The following is a 22,008-nucleotide window of genomic DNA, read 5'->3' as shown; positions in this document are numbered from 1 at the left end:
GCAAAAAACACCCAACCAGAGAGCAAAAAGAAAAAAGAGTCCAAAAATACAAAGACAGTGTAAGGAGCCTCTGGGACAACTTCAGGCATACCAACATTCACATTATAGGGGTGCCAGAAGAAGAGAGAGAACAAGATACTGAAAACCTATTTGAAGAAATAATGACTGAAAACTTCCCCCACCTGGTGAAAGAAATAGAGTTACAAGTCCAGGAAGTGCACAGAACCCCAAACAAAAGGAATCCAAAGAGGACCATACCAAGACACATCATAATTAAAATGCCAAGAGCAAAAGACAGAAAGAGAATATTAAAAGCATCAAGAGAAAAACAGTTAGTTACCTACAAGGGAGCACCCATACGACTGTCAGCTGATTTCTCAACAGAAACTATGCAGGCCAGATGGGAGTGGCAAGAAATATTCAAAGTGATGAATAGCAAGAACCTACAACCAAGATTACTCTACCCAGCAAAGCTATCATTCAGAATTGAAGGGCAGATAAAGAGCTTCACAGATAAGAAAAAGCTAAAGGAGTTCATCACCGCCAAACCAGTATTATATGAAATGCTGAAAGGTATTCTTTAAGAAGAGGAAGAAGAAGAAAAAGGTAAAGGTAAAAATTATGAACAACAAATACATATCTATCAACAAGTGAATCTAAAAATCAATTAAATAAAAAAATCTGATGAACAGAATAAACTGGTGAATATAATAGAATCAGGGACATAGAAAGGGAGTGGACTGACAATTCTCAGGGGGAAAGGGATGTGGGGGATGAGGGAAGAGACTGGACAAAAATCATACACCTATGGATGAGGACAGTGTGGGGGCCGGGTAAGGGCAGAGGGTGGGGTGGGAACCGGGTGGAGGGGAGCTATGGGGGAAAAAAGAGGAACAATTGTAATAATCTGAACAATAAAGATTTATTAAATTTAAAAAAAAATTAAAACTAAATGAATAAGAAATCTAATGAACATAATAATCTGGTGAATAAAATAGAATCAGAGGCACAGAAATGGAACAGACTGACGATTCTCAAAGGGAAGGCAAGTGGGGAGGCAAGAAGAGATTAAACAAAGATCTTATATGCATATATGCATTACCTATGGACACAAATAATAGGGTGGCAAAGGCCTGGGGCAGGGTGGGAACTGGATGGAGAGAGCAATGGGGGCGCGGGGGAAGAGGGACATCTGTAATAATCGCAACAATAAAAATTTTGAAAAAAATAGGTCAATGACTATCCAGATTACCAAAAAAAAAAAAAAAAGGCTCATGACTATAAATCATTAAAACCAAATACAAGGAGCCAACGGTCCCGGATTGCAAGAGGGATGTCCAACAGCTGGTTTAGGCCCGATCCCACAGGCCTAAACCGGCAGTCGTACATCCCTGGAGGGCTCCCAGATTGCGAGGGTGCAGGCTGGGCTGAGGGGTCCCCCCACCCCCATGCATGAATTTCGTGTACAGGGCCTCTAGTTAATAATAAAAAGATCTGGCCCTAGTGGGTTTGTCTCAGTGGATAGAGCATCAGCCTGGGAACTGAAGGGTCCCAGGTTCGATTCTGGTCAAGGGCACATGCCTGGGTTGTGGGCCTGATCCCAGTTGGGGGTGTGCAGGAAGCAACCAATCAATGATTCTCTCTCATCATTGATGTTTCTCTCTCTCTCTCAGTCTCTCTTCCTCTCTGAAATCAATAAAAAATATATTTTAAATAAAGATCTGTAATATGTAATAACAACTAGCAATATGTTAGTAGTTGTTAAATCTGGGTAGTAAATATATGGCACTTGTATATTAAAAATAAATAAATAAATAAATCTTATAGCAAGTTAAAAAAAAACAAATACAAATTTTAAATAGCAATGATATAGAACTAAAATGTTTTAAATACCATTTTAAAAATATGAAGATGCAAAGAGGCGCAACTAATATAAGAATAAAATAGAATGTTTTTCTAGTATTATGAAAATGAAAGCAATGATTTAACAATTATTTTCTACCAACACATCGAGCTTGCATAATTTCTCCATTCTTGTATGATTGCCTTTCAGATTCAATTTAAAAAGAATGTAATTTGCTTTCCATGCCAACAGTGCTCTAGAAAACATGATAAACATTCCTTAAACCTGCTGGACTTTCCCTTTTTTTAAGATATTTCATTGATTTTTAGAGAGAGTAAGGGAGAGGGAAAGAGAAAAACTTCAATCAATCAGCTACCTCCTACATGCCCCTGACCGGGGATGGAGCCTGCAACCCGGTCATGTGCCCTGACTGCGATCAACCAGCAACCTTTCAGTTTGTTGGATAACACTGAACCAACTGAGCCACACTGGCCAGGGCAAACCCGCTGGACTTTCTCTAAGAATGTGGCAAGTATCAACCCCACGAAGTAACACAGTACAGGAAGGGCAAGGATTCTCAGTACGGGCAGGGCGAGTGGCATTGGGACAGAAAGCAGAGTGGTTGTGGTGGGCAGACTAGGCCGATTTTCTTCAAAAAAGCTAAAACTACAAAGAAGATTATGCCGAGGCTTGAATGTGTTGAGCCCAACTGCAGATCTAAGAGAATGCTGGCTATTAAGAGATGCAAGCATTTCGAACTGGGAGGAGATAAGAAGAGAAAGGACCCTGGCCACCTGGTAGGTCAGTTGGTTAAAGCATCATCCTGATATGCCAAGGTTATGGTTCAATCACTAGTCAGGGCACACACAAGGAGCAACCAATGAATGCATAAATAAGTGGAACAACCAATCAATGCTCCTCTCTCTCCCTCTCTCTCTGTCATCAATAAAAAATGAAATAATTAGAAAGAAGAGAAAGGGCCAAGTGATCCAGGTCTAAGCTTCAAATTTTGTTTTATTATGTGACAACCAATACTTGAGGATGAAAAAATAAGAAATAAAAATAACAATTTTTATTTTATTTTCTTTCGAATCATTTCTTAAAAAGGCTTTTTCAAAATTCTAAATATTTTTCTAGTTCTACTAATTTTACAACAAATGGAAGCAATTTAAATGATGTCTTATAATATTTTTCTGAGTTCCAGCAAATAATATGGCAGAATCAACACAACCAAGAAAACACAAACTGAACAGAAAAAAGAATTACATTTATCATCCTGCTACCTAAATATCACTAATAAGGAAAACTACCTTCAAAATTAGGGCATAATTATGACAGTTCACGGAAATCCCATAAAAGTACATATTTTAATTTGCTCCAAGATGCAGGGTCATAAGTTACTTACCTTGTCCATTTCCACTATTATCAACATCAGCCAAACACAAACAGCCTTGATCAAATTCTTCTTTTTCTCCCAGAACAGTAGACCACCAATCACGGGCTTTAAATAAAGACATTTTCGTTCACTCTAAAAAGAAAACATGTGTTTATAGTAAAAATCCACTTCACACCATGAGTTATGAATTAATTACCTCTTAAGGCATTTACCTCTTAAAACTTGGAAAACTTTAAGAAAAACATCCCTGTATTAACTTTGATTTTTTTGTATTTTGTGGGCACATGTGAAACCACAAATCTAAATGGCCAGAAGCATTAATCAGATATTTTGCCAGGACCTTGGAAAAGCCAGGCTAAAACATTGTACATTTATGTTGGGTCAGTTCTCTCTTCTGGAAGATTTTGTAGACAACTGCATGAAGCACCAACAAAAACTATTATTTGGAGGATCAAGGTTAAAATTCTACCATCACTAGTTCGCACATAATTCCTTCGCAAAATATCTAATTTCCCTTCATTTTTATCACAAAAGACTGCAGCATCTCCAGCCACAATGCGTTGCTGAGAAGAGCAAATGAGATCAAAAGCCTCCAATGACTAACGCTGGAACTTGTACATTACAGGGCTCAGAAAGCATTCCCTCCCTTTCCCATTCTAACTGCAGGAAGGCAAAATGAAAAAGGGAAATTCACACCAAAAAAGCAGCAGGAAAACTGGGTTGCAGGTCCATTTACAGCACTACCTGTGTGTCCTCAGGCAACCCACAGAACTCTCTAACGCTTTGATTCCTCAGCTAGAGTGAGGCTGTACCAACCACACCTACCGCTGAGTTACTGACAGGCTGTTTGTGAAAGCCCATTGGACCTTCTGAATTACAGCACAGACATCACATGCCCTGGGATGCCAGGAGAGTAAATGTGCCATAAGTGAGGCTTTCCCTCAAGCAAGACTGATTTAAAAGATAATAGGAAATGCAGTCCATTCTCCTTATTCAAAGAAGTCATGTTCCATAAGGTCACAAGCACTGAATTAGCAAATACTGAACCACTGGTCCTAGGGGAAATACAGGGGCCGCTACAAGGCTCAAGTCACATTTTCATCAACCAATCACTACATACCTTTTGTGTGTGTGTTTTAAAAATATTTTATTTATTGTTGATTCATCAACATTGAACTCAATGGCCAACAACACTAAGACTCTTATTTGAATGAAGCTTACATGTGTTTTACATGTAAGGTACATCACAGCCTTCTTACACTTAGGAACATGAGACAGGACTTCAGCATTACATGATTTGCACAGCAAAATCACCAAAAAACAACCAACCAACATGGTACTAAATAGGCCAGGGAAAGGCCATCTGCCTATAGCATGAGAGCTGAAACAAAAAGGCAGAGCTGCTGTTTGACATCAGCTGGGAAAGTGTGCAGCAAGAGACGCAAATTGTTTGCCACTCAGCGCATAACCCTGAATGACCCTAATAGCTCCAGGAGCATTGATTTTGGAATTACAAATAATTTTAGCAAGTGGGCAAACTCACAAATAATGAGGATCAACTGTGCTTTTAAAAAATGTAGACCAATCTGCTTCTTAAAGAAGGATTTCCAGCCCTGGCCGGGTAGATTGGTAAGAGTGTCGTCCAGATATGCCAAGATTGTGGGTTCAGTCCCAGACAGAGCACATTCAAGAATCAACTGCCCTAGCTGGTTTGGCTCAGTGGATAGAGCGTCAGCCTGCAGACAGAGGGTTCCGGGTTCGATTCCAGTCACAGGCATATTCCCCGGGTTGTGGGCTCGATCCCCAGTGTAGGGCATGCAGGAGGCAGCTGATCAATGATTCTCTTTCATCATTGATGTTTCTATCTTTCTCCCTCTCCCTCTCTGAAGTCAATAAACATATTTTTTTAAAAAAGAATCAACCAATTAATACATCTCCATCTCTCTTTCTCTCTCTCTCTCTCTCTCTCTCTCTCTCCTCTCTCTCTCTCTCTCTCCCCTTCCCCCCACCCCACTGCTTCCTCTTGCTCTAAAAATAAATAAATACATATTGTGGGCACTTTTTTAAAGTAGGCCTTCCACATGGGCTAATTGCAGAAATCAAGGCCCAGTCAGGGCGCATACAAGAAGCAACCATGAATGCATAAATAAGTGGAACAATAAAATGATCTTTCTCTCCGGCCCCTCTCTCCCATCAATAATTTTTTTGGAAAAAAAGAAAGAAAAGAAACCTGCCCCAGTGGTCACAATGGTATGCGGTGGAAGAGCACCTAAAAGCAGGCTGTCATCTCCACAACTTGCGCAGCCATGCCGTAAAGACCAAAAGCTGTACCTCTGTTCCTAGTAATTCTAATTCCTGCAAGTTCAAACTACATGAAAGCATGTCATCCATTTCATTAAATTGTTGAAGGATGATTAGAAAACAATAATTTGAAGGTTTTAACAGATGCATACCTATAAATAGCCACAAAAGATTGATTTCACATGCCTTATTAGAATAATAAATAGAAGATAATCTCTTTATCACTTAAGCTCCAGAAATTCTCTTCCATATTTATCACTTGACACTTTTTTTTTGTTTTTAATACCTACTTAAATATATATTATCTCCCAAACCAAGTTTACTCAATTTGTACTGTCCTTTTTTTTTTTTAATATGTTTTATTGATTTTTTACAGAGAGGAAGGGAGAGGAATAGAGAGTTAGAAACATCGATGAGAGAGAGACATCGATCAGCTGCCTCCTGCACACCCCCTACTCAGGATGTGCCCGCAACCAAGGTACATGCCCTTGACTAGAATCGAACCTGGGACCCTTCAGTCCGCAGGCCGACACTCTATCACTGAGCCAAACCGGTTAGGGCTGTGCTGTCCTTTAAGATATGTATGTTTTAACACCTCATTGGCCTAGCCCTACACTAAGGAAGGGTCGGTACAAAAATGGCTGTGGTGATGATAACCCCAAGAATCCTATGGAAGGAACATGTGGTCAGGAAGCACATGTGGTCAGGAAGGCAGATTCTGCAATTACGAGGCTAAGACCCTGACACTGTTGTTGCTCATATTTGAAGCTTTGCTTTCTCCAGGTCACGCTGGTGCCTCCTCAAATTCTGCAAAATAGGAATCAGGTCTTACAGTCCAAAAAAAGATGACTACTGCACACAGAGGTAGAAGGGAGATTTTGCTTTTGAAGATAATATGATAAGGGCTCTTTCAATAAAACACATAAAGCAAAGAGCACAGGAGAGGGAGTCTGGGGTTCCCTTTCTGACCCCACACTCCATCAATGTGACCTTAGACAAGTCCCTCGCCCTCCAGTCTCCCAACTGTTCTAGGGGGTGGGAGGATACAATGGCTTAACACATGAAACTGCTTAGCCCAATACCCAATCCATAGGACACACTCAATAAACCTCAGATAAATGTCAGTAGTTACCTAGAAGAAGTAATGGTGGTGGTGGAGGTGGAGCGTCTTCTGAGCAAGACAAAATTGCAAATGCCAATCTGACCCTCTGGACGGAAGTTTAAATGGGACATTCAGAAGACCAATAGTAATCGTTTATAGAAATGTTGTTAATCTGCAGAGATGTCTTATAACTTCATATGTTTCAATTCTCTTTCAGAAATATTTGAAAGTCTGAATTCTACGGGATAAGGCTTGCTTACTTACATCAAAAGGTGTAAAATTTTTAAAATTACTATATACTATTGATATTGGCTTTTTTTTCCCTTCAGATAATGTTTCTATCAATAATTTGTACCATCAACCTAAGTGTAGTTGTAACTTAAGGACAACAATTACAGGAAATGAAAAATCCCTTAAACTCTCATAAGTAGCTTATGAATTATTTGCAAATTTTTAGAAGTTAAAATTCTCTAAATGATGATTTAGTCTATTCACACACAAAAAAAATCTACCACCAATTCTTCTCTTTACATTATCTATAATAACAATAATTAGACCGGACGACCTTCCGGACGAAGCCAGGGCTGTGAGGGAAGCCTGGGTCCCGGGTGCCCGCTGGGCTGCCAGAGGGAAGCCCGGGTCCCGGGTGATGGAGGGAAGCCGGTGCCGGCAGCCGGGGGAAGGAAGGCCTACTCTTGCACGAATTCCATGCATCGGGCCTCTAGTTTCTAATAAGTTAGAAAATCTCTCCCTCTCCGACAGACTTTAGTTAAAACCAGTTTTACTTTGTGCATATGTATGATATGGTTTCATTTTTTAAGGAAAAGTGAGCTAGAAAAAAAAGCACTTAATTTTCCAGGAAATCTGAGTCAACTACAGGACATGCTTGGGGACAGGAGATGCTAATAAAATCAGGTCAGTTCATCGAAGCTGCTGTGGTTTGCAATGTAGAGAGAAGGCGAAGCAATAATCCTATTGCAAGAAGGAATTAGGGGGTATTAGTACATGCATCCCACTTCATCATAAGCTGAGAACTGCACTGACCATTTGCTCACAAGACCTGTTGAAGTGTCACAGGAGGTGGACGCTCCTGCACCACGTCACATTCCTGAATGGAATCTTTACAAATTCGGAACATCCTCTCTGGAAAATGTCCACAGGATCTCACTCACATTGTGCTCCTGGTTGCGTTTTGTTGTTTTCAACACAAACATCCTTCCTAAGAAACCTATTACCCCCCAAAACTATTACATGGTATCATGGGATCAATCTTGCCCACCGAACAAAACTCAGAACGGGAATTCACACGCCCGATGTACCAGACACACTTTATTACCTGATGCCGAATCAGGTGGGTCCTGCCCCACCTTGCTTGGAACTCTCTCTCCGCAGATTTTCCTTTCAGAACGCCTGCCAGGGTCCCAGGGCTGGAACGAGAGCAAGAGCGGGGGGGTGCAGAGAGAGCAACCCTTACTCCACTACTCCCTCTCGTTCTCCTGCTCCAACTTGTCCCACGTCCCGGGCAAGGGGACAGCCTCGCCAGGTAGCACCACCAGTTCCACCGGGTTGGAGGAATCACCCCAAGGAGCCCCTCTGCATCCCTTCTCTGTCACCCCCAGACACGAGCAGGGGAAACGGCATCAGTCCTTTGGAAGAAATCAGGCAGGCAAGAACAACGGCACGTTCTGCTGATGGCAAAGAGGAGGAAATGATGAAGGCAGCGAGCGAGATGGAGCAGAAAAAGGACAGCAGCAGCGGAAGGGACACCTCCCCACCCGTGCCTAACTCCAAACCATCTTCGCCCAGTTGTCATAGTGCTTTACAACGAACGCTACTGCGCAAGTCCGAGGGCAGAGCCCCGAGGCCTTCTGGGGGCTGTAGTCCAGAGGGGCTGAGGCTGAGGAGGACGGAAATAGGAATGTGAGGCGGTGCTCGGCGTCAGATTTCTACTAGGCGGGTAGGCGGGGCTGCCATGAACCCAGGCTTCGCGCTCAGCTCCTCATCTGAACCCGCCCCTCGGCGCTCGTGGGTGGGGCTTTCTGCGGGGACGGGGCGACCCGGCTTTTACGGGGGGGATTCGGGTTCAGAATATCAAAGCCTCTGGAGCGACTTCATCTTTTCCAGCCCACCAGGCTGTGTCCATGGACTGGGCTGCTGGGCGGGGCGGGAAGGGGGGAGGGAAGGAGGGGGGAGCGGGAAGGGGCTGGCTCAGTACATACCGTGAAGAAGACCCCGAGGGTGGAAGACCAAGATCTTTGAGGCTGCGGGGCAAGGTTTCTGGGCTTTATTTTTTTCCTCCTGGAAAAAGTTATTTGTACATGTCTCCTCATTACATGTGCTAATATTCTCTTTAGTATATACGTTGGGCTGGATATCCTGGTATATAGGTATGCAACTGTTCAACTTTATAATTGAACATAACGATAACGCCAAATTTTCCAACTTTTTATGGGCTGTCAAAAGATTGTCGTTGGTGCCAATTCAACAGCAACAGGAATCCCCTAACTGGGGTGTGATGACGCAGGAAACTCAGGGCAAACAGCTCAGTTGTGATACAGCGCGGCGATGGAACAGCTCAATGGTGCTACAACTGAACTCGGAAGGCCCACAGCTGTGGCGCAGAGGCAGCCTGGGAGATGCCCCAGTGAGATGTCTGCAGCTCCAGCTAAGGGAACGCAGCCTTCAGTGGAAAGGGAACGAGCGTTTCCCAATTCAGAGGGGAGCTGACTTATAAGTCCCATCCCTGGTCCCTGATTGGTCCATCCTCATGCAAATGAGAACTCACAGTTTGATTTGTCCTAAAAGTATTGTTTGGATTGGTCAAAATACAGCTCTGATTGGACAGGGAAATTCTCAGTCTTATTGGTTGAAGTAGGATTCCAGGAACTCCTTTATAAAGGCTGGCTCACGTGCAGGAGATAGGTCAGTGCTGGAGGCAGGGTCAGCAGAGGCTTCTCCCTGAAGCTGGCTTGCCTGAGAGGTCCTGTTAGAAACAGCAGCTAGACTGTTTTTTTCTATTGTTTTCTTCTTCTTCTTCTTTAACCCAGTTAGCCACCAGGAGCCCTTTCTTGGTAGGTGTCTTCTTTCTTAGGACCCAAACATCTTTACTTTCAAAGTCAGTGTAGGTATATAGCCTGTCGTACCAACTTTGAAACTTTTGTTCTTGCTTTTTTCACTAGATTTAACTTACACTTTAAAGTTCCTGTCTTTCACCACCAATTCACATCACCACTAGAAAATGTAATTCTAAATTACGGCTTTTCTTAAAGATAAAAGAATTTCATGGAAAGCATTAATTTCTAATACTTTGATATTATTAAACCATCACAACATTGAATATAATAAATAAAATGTAAATTACTTGGACTGCCAATAATAAAAGCTTAGGCAAAGTACTATTCCCCAATTAAAATTCAAATGACTGAATTATTTCTATTTGAATAAAGTTCATAATATCAGTGAGAAAAAGTCTTTAAAACCATTTGATATAATTTTTATAAAGAAAAAAATATGGCCCAGCCGGCATGGCTCAGTGGCTCAGTGATTGAGTGTGGACCTATAAACTGGGAGGTCACGGTTGGATTCCTGGTCAGGGCACATGCCCAGGTTGAGGGCTCAATCCCCAGTGTGCGGCATGCAAGGGGCGGCCAATCAATGATTCTCTCTCATCATTGATGTTTCTATCTCTCTCTCCCTCTCCCTTCTTCTCTAAAATCAAAATATATATTTTTTTAAAAGGAAAACAAAAAGTATGGAATAATACTGGAAGGAATTTTCACAAAAATATTTATAGGACTATTAAGTGGGGCTTCTTCTCCTTAACTATAAAATCAGGATGATTGACCAATGTTACACCAATAAATTCAATAAAAAATTTTACATTAAAAAGAGATAATATGTAAGGGCAGTAAACAGTACTTAAGTTTTCAAAAATTAAAACAATTCTTATTAAGGGCTTAACTCCATAAGCAGGACATAAAAAGCACTCAATGTACATTAGCTTTTCATTTCCAGTGCCCAAACCTTGTCTAAGTACAATAAACACTATGTTTCAACCAGGGATCGCAAACTCTAGAGAATTCCTACGGAGAACCTTCCTTTCTTCAAAACTGGATGGATCCTATATCTTGTTCGGAGCACCTCCTGTCTAGCCACTGGAGACTCAAAGACGACCTGCACAGGACCCTTGGCCTCCAGGTTAGGACACGGAGTGGGAAGGCGCACAGGTAAGTCTTCAGGCGCCAGGCAAGGGCGCCCAGGGGCCTCAGCCCTCGGCCTCCGCCAGGGGGCGCGCTCCGGCCCCGACCGGCCAGGCGTTGGGGCTGGGCGCTTGGAGCACGAACTTAAGGCCTCAAGGCCGCGCTGGGGGTAGGCTACCGGCCGGCGGCGGCGGGAGGGGGCGCTGCGGGACCGGGCGGGCGGGGCGCGGAGGAAGTGCCGCCTTGGTCGCCGCCTGAGCCGCGATGTCGTCCCGGCCGGGGCGCGGCGACCCGGAGACCGGGGGCGCACGGCGGGCGCGGGAGCCGCCGGAGCAGGAGCTGCAGCGCCGCCGGGAGCAGAAGCGGCGGCGACACGACGCGCAGCAGCTGCAGCAGCTCAAGCACCTGGAGTCCTTGTGAGTCCCCGCCGCCCTGGGTCCTGTGGGCGCGGGAGGCGGGGTCCTCGGAGACCCGCGAGCGGGCAGGCGGCCCGGCTACCGGCTACCGTTACCGGTCCCGGGCGGGAGGGGGGTCGGTGCCCGGCGCCCTGGGGCCGCCTGGGCCGGGAGGGAGCGCGGCCCCGCCCCCAGGCTCCGGGCGCTCCCGCCGGTGGGGGGAGGGCGCACTCGGGTTTGGGGGACTGAGTACACGAGGAGTGCGCGTTGGTTCCTGTCCTTGCGCGGTGTTCAGTCATGACATCTTTTCGTCTTGTTACTAAGGAAGAGAAGACGCAGTCCTATAGCGCTAGTGTGGGCTCTCATTGGAGCCGCTGCAAAACAATTGGGATGGAGCATGCTTACAGGAAGACTCTTCCCAAAGAAATCCCACCTCAGCACTCAGAAACCCCAGGAGTATTTTTAAGTACTTGGCAAAATAAAAGATTTCTTCCCCCATATCCACTTGGGAAGATCATTCTTTCCTCTCTTATCTAAATATAGTCTTCTACAGCTCAGAGCAACTTATTGCAATCTGAATTATAGAATCGTAAGGCATCACAGATGCTACAAAATAACAGGCCTCCAGTGACATTTTTTTATTTTCTAAGGATCAACTACAAAAATAATGCAGATGCTTCAACTGTGATATCGCAGAAGGCAACTACATAGTAAACACACTCCTATTCCCATTCCCAGACCTTTTTTATTTTTTTACCCTCACCCAAGGATATGTTTATTGATTTTAGAGACAGAGAGAGAAACAGATTGGTTGCCTCCCGTACTCGCCCTGGGAATCGAACCCGAGACCTTCTGGTGTACAGGACAATGCTCCAACCAACTGAGCCACCCAGCCAAAGCCAACTCTGTTATTTCTAATAGTTAAATATTCCCTCAATAATTGAGAAATATATCTTCTAATTACTACTAAACTAAGAAATGGTTTAGCCCTAAGAAAAAACACCAACCATGGGCCTTTACATTTTTGGAAACAGTTGAGAAATGTACTTTTTAAGGCCATTGCTAATAATAATAGGTCTCAAAATACACAGCTCCGTCATATTGCAAGGGATTTAGGAACTACCCTATTCAACGCTGAGTGAGAGTTACAACCTGACAGAGATGGTGACACTTTGGAACCATAATTAACTCCAGGGTCTTCTTACCACACGTCTTCCCTGTAATCTCTTGCTTTCCCTTCTTCCAAAAAGAAACTCATTGTGCTAAGATGGCACGTGAGTTACAGTTTCAGTGAATTTGAGTTCTGCGTCTCAGCAGGATGTGGGAGAACATCAGTTTATTTATATGTGATCTCGAGTGCTGGGCATGTTCTATTAACTGTTTTAGACATAACGTACTTTTAGGTTTTTATTAAAAACTAGAGGCCTGATGCACAAAATTTGTGCAAGGGCCTTGCCCCCCCCCCCCACTGCCGCCATGGCCCCCACCTCTGCCGCGGCGCGCCCCCTCCTCCCCCTGTGGCTTTGTCCGGAAGGAAGGAAGTCCGGTCTAATTAGCATATTATGCTTTTATTATTATAGAATGTCCTTTTTAGTTTAGCCTACAGCTGCTTTTTGCTCGTTATGTTCCTGTTAACATGGCTGGTGATGGTTGTTTTCTTTTTCTTTCTAGTTATGAAAAACCTCCTCCTGGGCTTATCAAGGTCAGTGTGACGTGTGTCCTCTTAGACATAAGTCTCTCAGGGCTCAGACTCCCTTTGTGATCACCGTTTCTTCCTGCAGGTGCCAGTCAGACACTTCGGGCTTTGTCACAGCCTGTGCCTTTGTGGCAATTCAATCAGCCGGGTGTCTGTTCCCTGCAAAACCCAGGCAGGCCCATGCCTGTCCCCCAGCCATCGCGCCCCTTCTCTGCACCCTGGCCAGTGTCCGAGTCACTGAGGCAACAAGACTTAGAGGAGTGGTTACAGGCCAAAATAACCTTTTCTGTTTGCTACCTTTCAATATTAAAGAAGATTTTTAAAAACATTTTCATTATAAATTTAATATACATGGAAACCTGAAAAAAAATCAAAAGGTTAAAGAAAAAAGAGCCTTATACAGGCTCGATCCCCAACCCCAGTTGGGTGTGTGTGAGAGGCAACCAATGAATGTGTCTCTCTCACATCAATGTTCCTCTCTCTCTGTCTCTCCCCCTCCCTTCAACTCCCTCTAAAAATCCATGGATCCTGGTCGGCGCAGCTCAGTGGTTGAGCATCGCCTGTGAACCAGGTCAGGTCACCGTTCCATTCCTGGTCAAGGCACATGCCCAGGTGTGGGCTTCCCCAGTGTGGGGCGCAGGAGGCAGCCAATCAATGATTCTCTCTCATCATTGATGTTTCTATCTCTCTCTCCCCCCCTCTTCCTTCCTCTCTGAAGTCAAAAAAATATTATGAATAAATAAGTAAATATCAATGGAAAAATATCTTCAGGTGAGGATTAACCAAAAAAAGAGAGAGAACCTTAAAGGTATTTGGTGGTGTAAATACATTTCATAAATACACCCTGTGGCCTTCAAGTTATAATAATCCATTTTAACTTAACATGCTTTTGTTATTATTCCAGGAAACCTTACTTGTTTAATCCTATACTTTGCCTCATTCCATAAAACTTTTAAGTTAGCAGAAAACTTGTTGTAATCTTAGCATCAGAATTTTTTTTGGAGCTCATAAATCATTTCTTTGTGAACAGCACTAGTACCATTTCTCCAAGAACAGCCCCTTCGTTTTGTGATGTAGTTCTTCCGGCACATTCATCTCCACCTGCTCTGTCAGGTCTCATTTGTGTCTCCTGTTCTGGAGAGGTAGCTCGTGATGACCTTGGGAGCTCCCCGCTGAGAAAGCCAGGCCATGCTGTGTTCCGAGGCAGGTGGGGAGGGTTCGGTGCTTTCTGGCCCTATTGTTGACACGCTGTTTCCCTTTTTAGGAAGATGAGACTAAGCCGGAAGACTGTATACCAGATGTGCCAGGCAATGAGCATGCCAGGGAATTCCTGGCTCACGCGCCAACCAAAGGGCTTTGGATGCCCCTGGGGAAGGAGGTCAAAGTTATGCAGTGTGAGTGTGCAAGTGCGTCCGGTACTCCCGAAGGCACGCAGGTTCCACACCACGGTGCACAAGGCGTGCTTTTCTTTCGTTTAACGTGTTCTCCTCTCAGCGCTGTCAGAGTCCTGGCATGATCTCTGCTCTGTAGATTGACTTACACGCGTCAGTACGTGGTCCCGGGTGAGAGGCGGAGCAGAGATGTGCTCCAGGCTCTGACTCCACGTGCAGTGGCCTTTCCACAGGACGGGGCTGCCTTTGGAGGGCACTCGCTAGTAGTATTCCCGCAACAGACAGGACCTGCCGTGGTGGAATGCCGTGGAGGGCAGGTCCCTCTGGGCCTTGCCTCAGTTAGTCCCCCTCCTTCCGTTGGCGGTAAGGTCTCTCCAGGTTGCCTGAGGAGCTACAGGCCACAGAGGGTGGGCTGGGACCAGTAGAGCTCAGCATGCACAGCCCCTCCCCACCAGGGCAGCAGCCCCTTCATCCAGTGCAAGACGGCATTTGAAGAAAGGGTGCTGAAGCCTTTTTTTTTTTTTTTTAAATATGGCTTTTATTGATTTTGGAGACAGAGAAACATCAATTGACTGCCTCCTGCAGGCCCCCCACTAGGGACCAAGCCCACGCAACCCAGGCATCGAACGGTGACCTCCTGGTTCATAGATCGATGCTCAACCACTGAGCCACACTGGCCGGGCCCGAGTTCACTTTTGAGTAGAGACTGGTAACTGGATCTCACTGTAGGGTGGAGTGCCTGGGCTGCTTAACAGGTAACAATATTTATTTTATTGCTGTAAACAGCTGCTGAGATCGGTATCTCCAAGTCTTTCTCATCAGGCTGGTTAGTCTTTCAGAGGAGTTTCCTGCTGAGGGCCAAGGCCACGTGCTTGGTTCTGGGAACTGCTTTGGGGAGCGAGGCTGTGAGGCCTGAGCCTCCTGTCTGCAGTCATCTGGTCCTCTTCCTGTGCTCAGTGTGGCACCTGGCCTTCCAGTGGGACTGAGACCACAGCCAGAGCCCCTCCTCTCACCTGCTCCGGAGAATGGACCTGCCTTTCTGGGGCTGGGGAGATGCAAGTGGCCTTTTAACCAGCCCTCCTCCTTTAAGCTGTCCCTTCACCTCCATTGCCTGAAGTGTGCGGCCAATTCCAGGGCCTCTGGGGTTCTCCAAATCGAAATTGAGTTGTTTCTGTTCTGCTGGCTTAGAATGCAGTTTTCCAGGGTCTGCTGTCCATGGTGCACACTCTTACCTGCATTATAACTTCCAACATCTTTTTACTGTTGTCTCCTTTCATATTTTCCCTGTCCTTGTGGGTCACACCTTCTTTAAAGTCTTTTGCTTTTAAAATTGGAATCTAATGAAGAATAATTTTAATATGACCTACTGATAACTTTATCTTGATTAAGTAAAATACATTATCTTACAGAAATATATCCCCTTTCTTTGTTTTTAGGTTGGCGCTGTAAACGGTATGGTCACCGAACGGGCGACAAAGAATGCCCTTTCTTTATCAAAGGCAACCAAAAGTTAGAACAGTTCAGAGTAGTAAGTAGAGCCCCAGGGTGTCAATTTGTGTTTACCAAGATGGTGGATGTCCATGAATCAGGCAGTAACCGGTGAACTGGAGGCTCACATAAAATATATTTCCAGAAGCCTTTTGGCCAAAGTACCTGGTGTTAACGACATCTCTGTTAAATCATGTTTGTGTGAGAGATTAGCTGCATTAACAACAAACTAACTTCTTACTAAAGTGTTATTTCTTATGCCTTGGGAACACTGATTCTTTTTTCTGAAGCAGACATTCTTACCCACTTTTTACTTATGGAAAAAATATCATGTTTCCTAACAAAAAATTAGGGTTCTAGTTTCCTAACCCTTGTCTAGGTATTAGCTATCTTTCTGTTATAAACTAGAAGTGAGCATAAATGATATTTCCTCGTTACATGTCAGTAAAATAGGTCTGTCATTTCCTCACTATATTTTAACAGTCACCTCCCAGGGGTGGTAATTCACCTTTCAGTAACTGTTTCAATACATCAGGTATATTGGGATTACCAGCATATATCAAACTGGGGTCCACATTCTCCAGGGATTTTAAGACATTGAAAATATTGTGCTTTCATTTTAAGAATTTGAAGAAGATATTCTGGATAAATCATTGATATTAATTTTGTAATATTAATTTTTATACCTCCTCTCACAGACAATTTGGTGATAAATCTCAAAAATTTAAACATACTGTATTCAGTATTTTTTCAAATGCAGAAACCTAAATTCTAAGAATTGATCCTAAGGATTTAACAAAACACCAATATACACAAATTTTTATGAATGTAGAAAAATAACTTCCAGAATTATTTATATGGTTAAAAATAGAAACTCAATAAAAATAGGCAACAACTTCAATGGCCAATATACCAACATAAATTACTATAACATAGAAATCATATAGCTTTTAAGAATTATGTTTTAGAAGAAAGTATGTCATAAGAAGATGTTCATGAAAACTTAAGTGGAAAAAGAGAATAAAGAGTTTTATATAACATGATTATAATTTCTTAAATAATTCTGGAAATTATGAATAATGACTGGGAGAACCACACTAAAATATTAGCAGTGGATATTCCCAGTGGTGAGATAATAGATACTTTTAACTCTATTTTTTAAAATATATTTTTATTGATTTCAGAGAGGGAGAAGGAGAGATAGAAACATCAATGATGAGAGAGAATCATTGGTCAGCTGCTTCCTGCACACCCCACACTGGGGGTTGAGCCCGCAACCCAGTCTTGTGCCCAAATGGAGAATCGAATCATGACCTCCTGATTCATAGGTCAACACACAACCACTGAGTCACACCAGCCGGGCTTAACTCTGTTTTTTAGTTTAATATGTTAAATTATAAAAAAAAAACACAAAAAAACATTTTTAAAGATAACTTACATACCATAAAATTTACTCTGTGTATTCATATTTCAAAGTATTTAAGTTATTTAAATTATACAGATATTACAGGAATACATTGGCCTTACTTTAAGTGATTTAAATTATACAGATATTACAGGAACACACTGGCCTGCCTTTAACAAAATGGGAACATTATAATAAGGTTTTCCAAAACTGAAAGGGGATTTACAGTAAGTAGTCTGATGAGTATCCCTCCAGTCTTCTTTTTTGGCACATGGTTTGTGTACCTATAAATGAATCATTCTTACATATCATTTTCTAACTCACTTGTTTTGCTTAATATCTTTTAATCAAAAGATAATTACTTCAATATTTCTAACCTTGAATAGTATTTATCAATATTTCTATGGTTTATTGCCTTACAAAAGATACTAAAATTATAATCCTGTATTTGTATAATTGGAAAATCTTTTTTATAGCCTCCATAAGTTTAAAGTCATGATGACTCTCAGGAAGGATTAGAACATGTAGAATATAAAATTACACCAAACAGGGGAGGGAAGCAAACTAATTTCAGTGAAACAGTGATTTAATTTTAATTTAACTAACAACCTATAAAGTTTAACCCAACGTTAACTTTCTCTAACCCTCAAGGCACATGAAGATCCCATGTATGACATCATCCGAGAGAATAAAAGACATGAAAAGGATATAAGGTGAGGTTGTCCTGATGATAACAAGACCCTCTTAAAGTGTTAAATTGTGTTAAGTTGGAAACAGCTATTCCTATTAGAGGAGTAGAGTAACAAAGGTGGAGCTTTAATTGCGCGGTACTTGGAGGTCAGGAGCAATCACTGAAAAGGCTGGTGTTCCAGGAATGAGCAGGTAGCCTGCTCCACTGGGTTAGCTCAGTGGTCGGCAAACTGCGGCTCGCGAGCCACATGCGGTTCTTTGGCCCCTTGAGTGTGGCTCTTCCACAAAATACCACGGCCTGGGCGAGTCTATTTTGAAGAAGTGACGTTAGAAGAAGTTTAAGTTTAAAAAATTTGGCTCTCAAAAGAAATTTCAATCGTTGTACTGTTGATATTTGGCTCTGTTGACTGATGAGTTTGCCGACCACTGGGTTAGCTTAATGCAGTGGGTGTGGCCAGGTCTGCTGAAACCATGAATGACTGATATTGGCAACCCTCATTCTACTGTATGATTGGTTCTCTTTCATATGATTGTCCTTTAGGGATCTGAGCTATTGTTAAACATAAAGATAAAATGGAAAAATAGGGGGTTTTTATTTTTTCAAATTTGTGGTCTTCAGTTATAATTGTTGAGGCGGTAAATTACCTCGTATGAACTTGAGTAGTGGGGGCATGATTTAGGAAAGGCTATATCTGTTAGAAGTTACAATAGGAGGGACTATAGAAACGTGCAGAAATTGCCTTAGCTGGTTTGGCTCAGTGGACAGAGTGTCAGGCCTGCGGACTGAAGGGTCCTGGATTCGATTCTGGTCAAGGGCACAGGCTCGATCCCCAGTAGGGGGCATGCAGGAGGCAGCTGTTCAATGATTCTCATCATTGAAGTTTCTATCTCCCCTTTTCCTTCCTCTCTGACATCAATAAAAATATATTTTAAAAAAGAAGAAAAATGAAACATGCAGAAGTATTTAGGATAATGGGAAGGACACAGAACACTTTTACACAGCCCTGTAGAACAGGCGTGGATGTGGACAGGAATGGGAAACATGAAAAACTAAAAATAAGTACTGTGCACCATGAGGTGATTATTTGTGACTTTTTTTACCCTCACTACTCATCTTGTAACTAAAAAAAAATTATTCTTAAGCTGTTATGGTTTCTGGCTCTTGGACCCGTCTTCTCTGTTAGGATACAGCAGTTAAAGCAGTTGCTGGAGGATTCCACCTCAGATGACGATGGGAGCAGCTCCAGCTCCTCGGAGTGTAAGGAGAGACACAAGAAAAGGAAGAAGAAAGAAAAGCATAAGAAAAAGAAGAAAGAGAAGAAAAGGAAGAAGAAACGAAAGCATAAGTCTTCCAAGTCAAGTGAGAGCTCGGACTCGGACTGACAGCCGCTCGGCTTGTCCGTGTTCTCGGCTCAGAATCACACACTGTGGCCGAGAACAGAGGCCCTGGGGTCGGAGAGGGGACACCAAGGAGCACATCTGGTGTCACACACACGAGTGACTTCTCACCTACCTTCCAGTGAAGCTGTGACCCCCCGAGAGGGACTGTCTTCCCAGGTGCCAGCTCTGGACGGCGCGGACTTCGGCAGGACAGGCCCTCCCAGGCCTCCTCCTGCTGGTCACTGTGGCCTGCGATGCCTAGAAAGTCGGGGTGGCCGGACGACAGAGCCTCTGAGGACACTCCTCCGGGGGCTGCCACCTCCACAGCAAGGCTGCTGAATTCCCAGACTTCAGGCTCGACTCTTGCCTGTTGTTAAAGATAATAAAAGCTCATTATTTATTTTTCAAATGTATTTTTTTATTTCTGAATAATATATGCATGTGTTCCAAATTTAAATGGTATATAGGGTTTAATTATGAAAACTCTTCCTTCTTCCTTTCTCCCCCAGCTGCCCCAGTTCCCTTCCCCGATGGCTACCAATGTTACCAGTTTCTTGTTAAGTCTTCCAGATAAGTTTTATATATCACAAATAGAGGGCTATTTTTTATACAAATGCTCTACACATTCATCTGCACTTTGCTTTATCCTGACAGTATGAAACTAATTATTTTACAGTCAAGTACATTTGGCATTGCTGCACCAAAAGATGTGTGTTTATATCACCTGAGACGATTTGTTGATTGGGAAGAAGGGGTTCCTATAACTACAATGAAAAATCTGGTGTGGCTACATCTTATTTAACTTGATTGGATCTTACTGCCCAAACCCTAAGAATTTCCCAGAGTAAGTGACTCAGAAAACTGTTAAGAATATAAGGGAATTACTGCACTGAGTCAGCTACCCACACCCCAAAATATCCCTCACTTCCTTCCTCTTCCTGGTTAAGCACAGCCCACCTGGGCCTCAGCAGAAGCAGCTCAGCCTGTCGGGGTGGTGCCTGCAGCTAAGGCAGAGCATGTCTGGTTCTTTGCTGAGCACAGTGGAGCGAGATCTTGCTCACAAGTTGTGTCCCTCCCTATCCAGCAGGTTCTGTTGCTATTATCAGGGTTCCAGAAGCTCTCTATTCATTTCTGGTCTCTTTCCCTAGGGGTTGGGTCCCCCCCAGCCCCCCCGCCCCACACACACACACTCCACACCCCTTTAAAGAGCAGCCAATCCCAGGCCCAGAATGAACCCGTCCCAGGTGCTCATCAGTAAGTGCTCCTGGTCTTGGCCTCAAATAAGATCTCAGTAAGAACTAGTCCAGACTGCAATGCCAGGGCTTGCTGTTTCAGAAAACTCTGCCCAGTTAATTCAGGCTTGCTCTCCACTTCTTGGCATCCCAGCTCTGCATGCAGCATGTGGACCATTTGAACTCCTATACATCTCAGTGTTTCCCACCCAGTCCCAGCCTCTTCTCTTCCAGGAACTTCTTACTGTCCTCCTGGAATCCCATTCATGATCAGAGTATTCTTAAACAACATGAAAAAAATGTCTGCATCAATGCCTCTCAAACCTTAGGGGCACCAACATCAACTACAGTGCTTATTAAAACATATTCCTGGCCTCCCAGACTACCTGGACTGGGATAGATCTGGGAATTTTGCTTTTGAACAAGTCCCCAAAGGATGCTAATGCTGCTGCTCTAATCTCTAGCCTCTTACTGGAGTCTTCCCCCACTTCTTGCTTTAACTGGAATCCGGGCGGCCCCTGCAAGTTACTATCCCTACTTCCTCATCTCATTTTCTCTGTCTTCTGTTTCTGGCCTATATTCTAGAGTGCATCACTTAAGCCTGTCAACACTCTTGACATGTGGTCCTTTTTTATTGAATTTACTAGAGGCCCAGTGCACAAAATTCGTGCATGGAGGGGGGGTGTCCCTCAGCCCAGCCTGCACCCTCTCCAATCTGGGACATCCCTCTCACAATCCAGGACTGCTGGCTCCCAAATGCTCGCCTGCCTGCCTTCCTGATTGCCCCTAACCGCTTCTGCCTGCCAGCCTGATCACCCCCTAAACACTCCCCTGCCAGCCTGATTGATGCCTAACTGCTCCCCTGCCAGCCCAATTGCCCCTAACTGCCCTCCCCTGCCAGCCTGGTCACCCCTAACTGCCCTCCTCTGCCAGCCTGGTCTCCCCCAACTGCCCTCCCCTGCAGGCCTGGTCCCCCCCAACTGCCCTCCCCTGCTGACCCAGTCACCCCTAACTGCCCTCCCCTGCCAGCCTGGTCACCCCTAACTGCCCTCCTCTGCCAGCCTGGTCTCCCCCAACTGCCCTCCCCTGCTGGTCTGGTCCCCCCACAACTACCCTCCCCTGCAGGCCTGGGTCCCCCTAAACTGCCCTCCCCTGAAGGCTTGGTCCTCTTCAACTGCCCTCCCCTGTAGGCCTGGTCACCCCTAACTGCCCTCCCCTGCAGGCCTGGTCCCCCCCAACTTCCCTTCCCTGCAGGCCCGGTAACCCCCAACTTCTCTTCTCTGCCAGCCTGGTCACCCCTAACTGCCCTCCCCTGCAGGCTTGATCACCCCCAACTGCCCTCCCTTGCAGGCCTGGTCCCCCCTAACTGCTCTCCCCTGTAGGCCTGCCCCCCCCCCAACTGTCCTTCCCTGCAGACCTGGTCACCCCCAACTTCCCTCTCCTGCAGGCCTGGTCCCCCCCAACTGCCCTCCCCTGCAAGCCTGGGTCCC

At 44.3% G+C, this 22,008-nt stretch overlaps 2 protein-coding genes across 3 annotated transcripts in view; one reads left to right on the top strand and one right to left on the bottom strand.

Annotated features, from left to right (window-relative positions):
• Positions 1 to 8,477, bottom strand: part of BBS9 (Bardet-Biedl syndrome 9) — a 337,699-nt gene extending 329,222 nt beyond the window's left edge. For both annotated transcript variants that reach the window (XM_080663780.1, XM_080663781.1), the window contains exons 1-2: positions 7,979 to 8,477; positions 3,249 to 3,371 (exon numbers count right to left, since the gene is read on the bottom strand). In XM_080663780.1, coding sequence (XP_080519906.1) covers positions 3,249 to 3,360 — 112 coding nt within the window. In that variant the 5' untranslated portion in view covers positions 3,361 to 3,371; positions 7,979 to 8,477. The remainder of the gene's footprint in view (positions 1 to 3,248; positions 3,372 to 7,978) is intronic.
• A 70-nt stretch (positions 8,478 to 8,547) lies between these two features.
• On the top strand, positions 8,548 to 19,697 carry RP9 (RP9 pre-mRNA splicing factor). Its single transcript, XM_080665421.1, has 7 exons — positions 8,548 to 8,599; positions 10,702 to 11,257; positions 12,908 to 12,938; positions 14,197 to 14,326; positions 15,760 to 15,851; positions 17,868 to 17,929; positions 19,091 to 19,697. The coding sequence occupies exons 2-7, from the start codon at positions 11,106 to 11,108 to the stop codon at positions 19,287 to 19,289; spliced, it is 666 nt and encodes a 221-aa protein (XP_080521547.1). The 5' UTR covers positions 8,548 to 8,599; positions 10,702 to 11,105; the 3' UTR covers positions 19,290 to 19,697.
• The last annotated feature ends 2,311 nt before the right edge of the window (positions 19,698 to 22,008 follow it).

Source organism: Plecotus auritus (assembly GCF_963455305.1).
Source record: "Plecotus auritus genome assembly, chromosome: 4".
Classification (NCBI taxonomy): Eukaryota; Metazoa; Chordata; class Mammalia; order Chiroptera; family Vespertilionidae; genus Plecotus; species Plecotus auritus.
Note: the sequence above shows the minus strand (reverse complement) of the source record. Positions and strands in the feature narration are given on the sequence as shown.

Bases quoted from the DNA above. Each gene is read 5' to 3' on its own strand.
- RP9 (XM_080665421.1), top strand. From the start codon at position 11,106: ATGTCGTCCCGGCCGGGGCGCGGCGACCCGGAGACCGGGGGCGCACGG. The intron at 15,852-17,867 runs GTAAGTAGAGCC...CTAACCCTCAAG, and splicing joins AGTTAGAACAGTTCAGAGTA to GCACATGAAGATCCCATGTA. The intron at 17,930-19,090 runs GTGAGGTTGTCC...CTTCTCTGTTAG, and splicing joins AGACATGAAAAGGATATAAG to GATACAGCAGTTAAAGCAGT.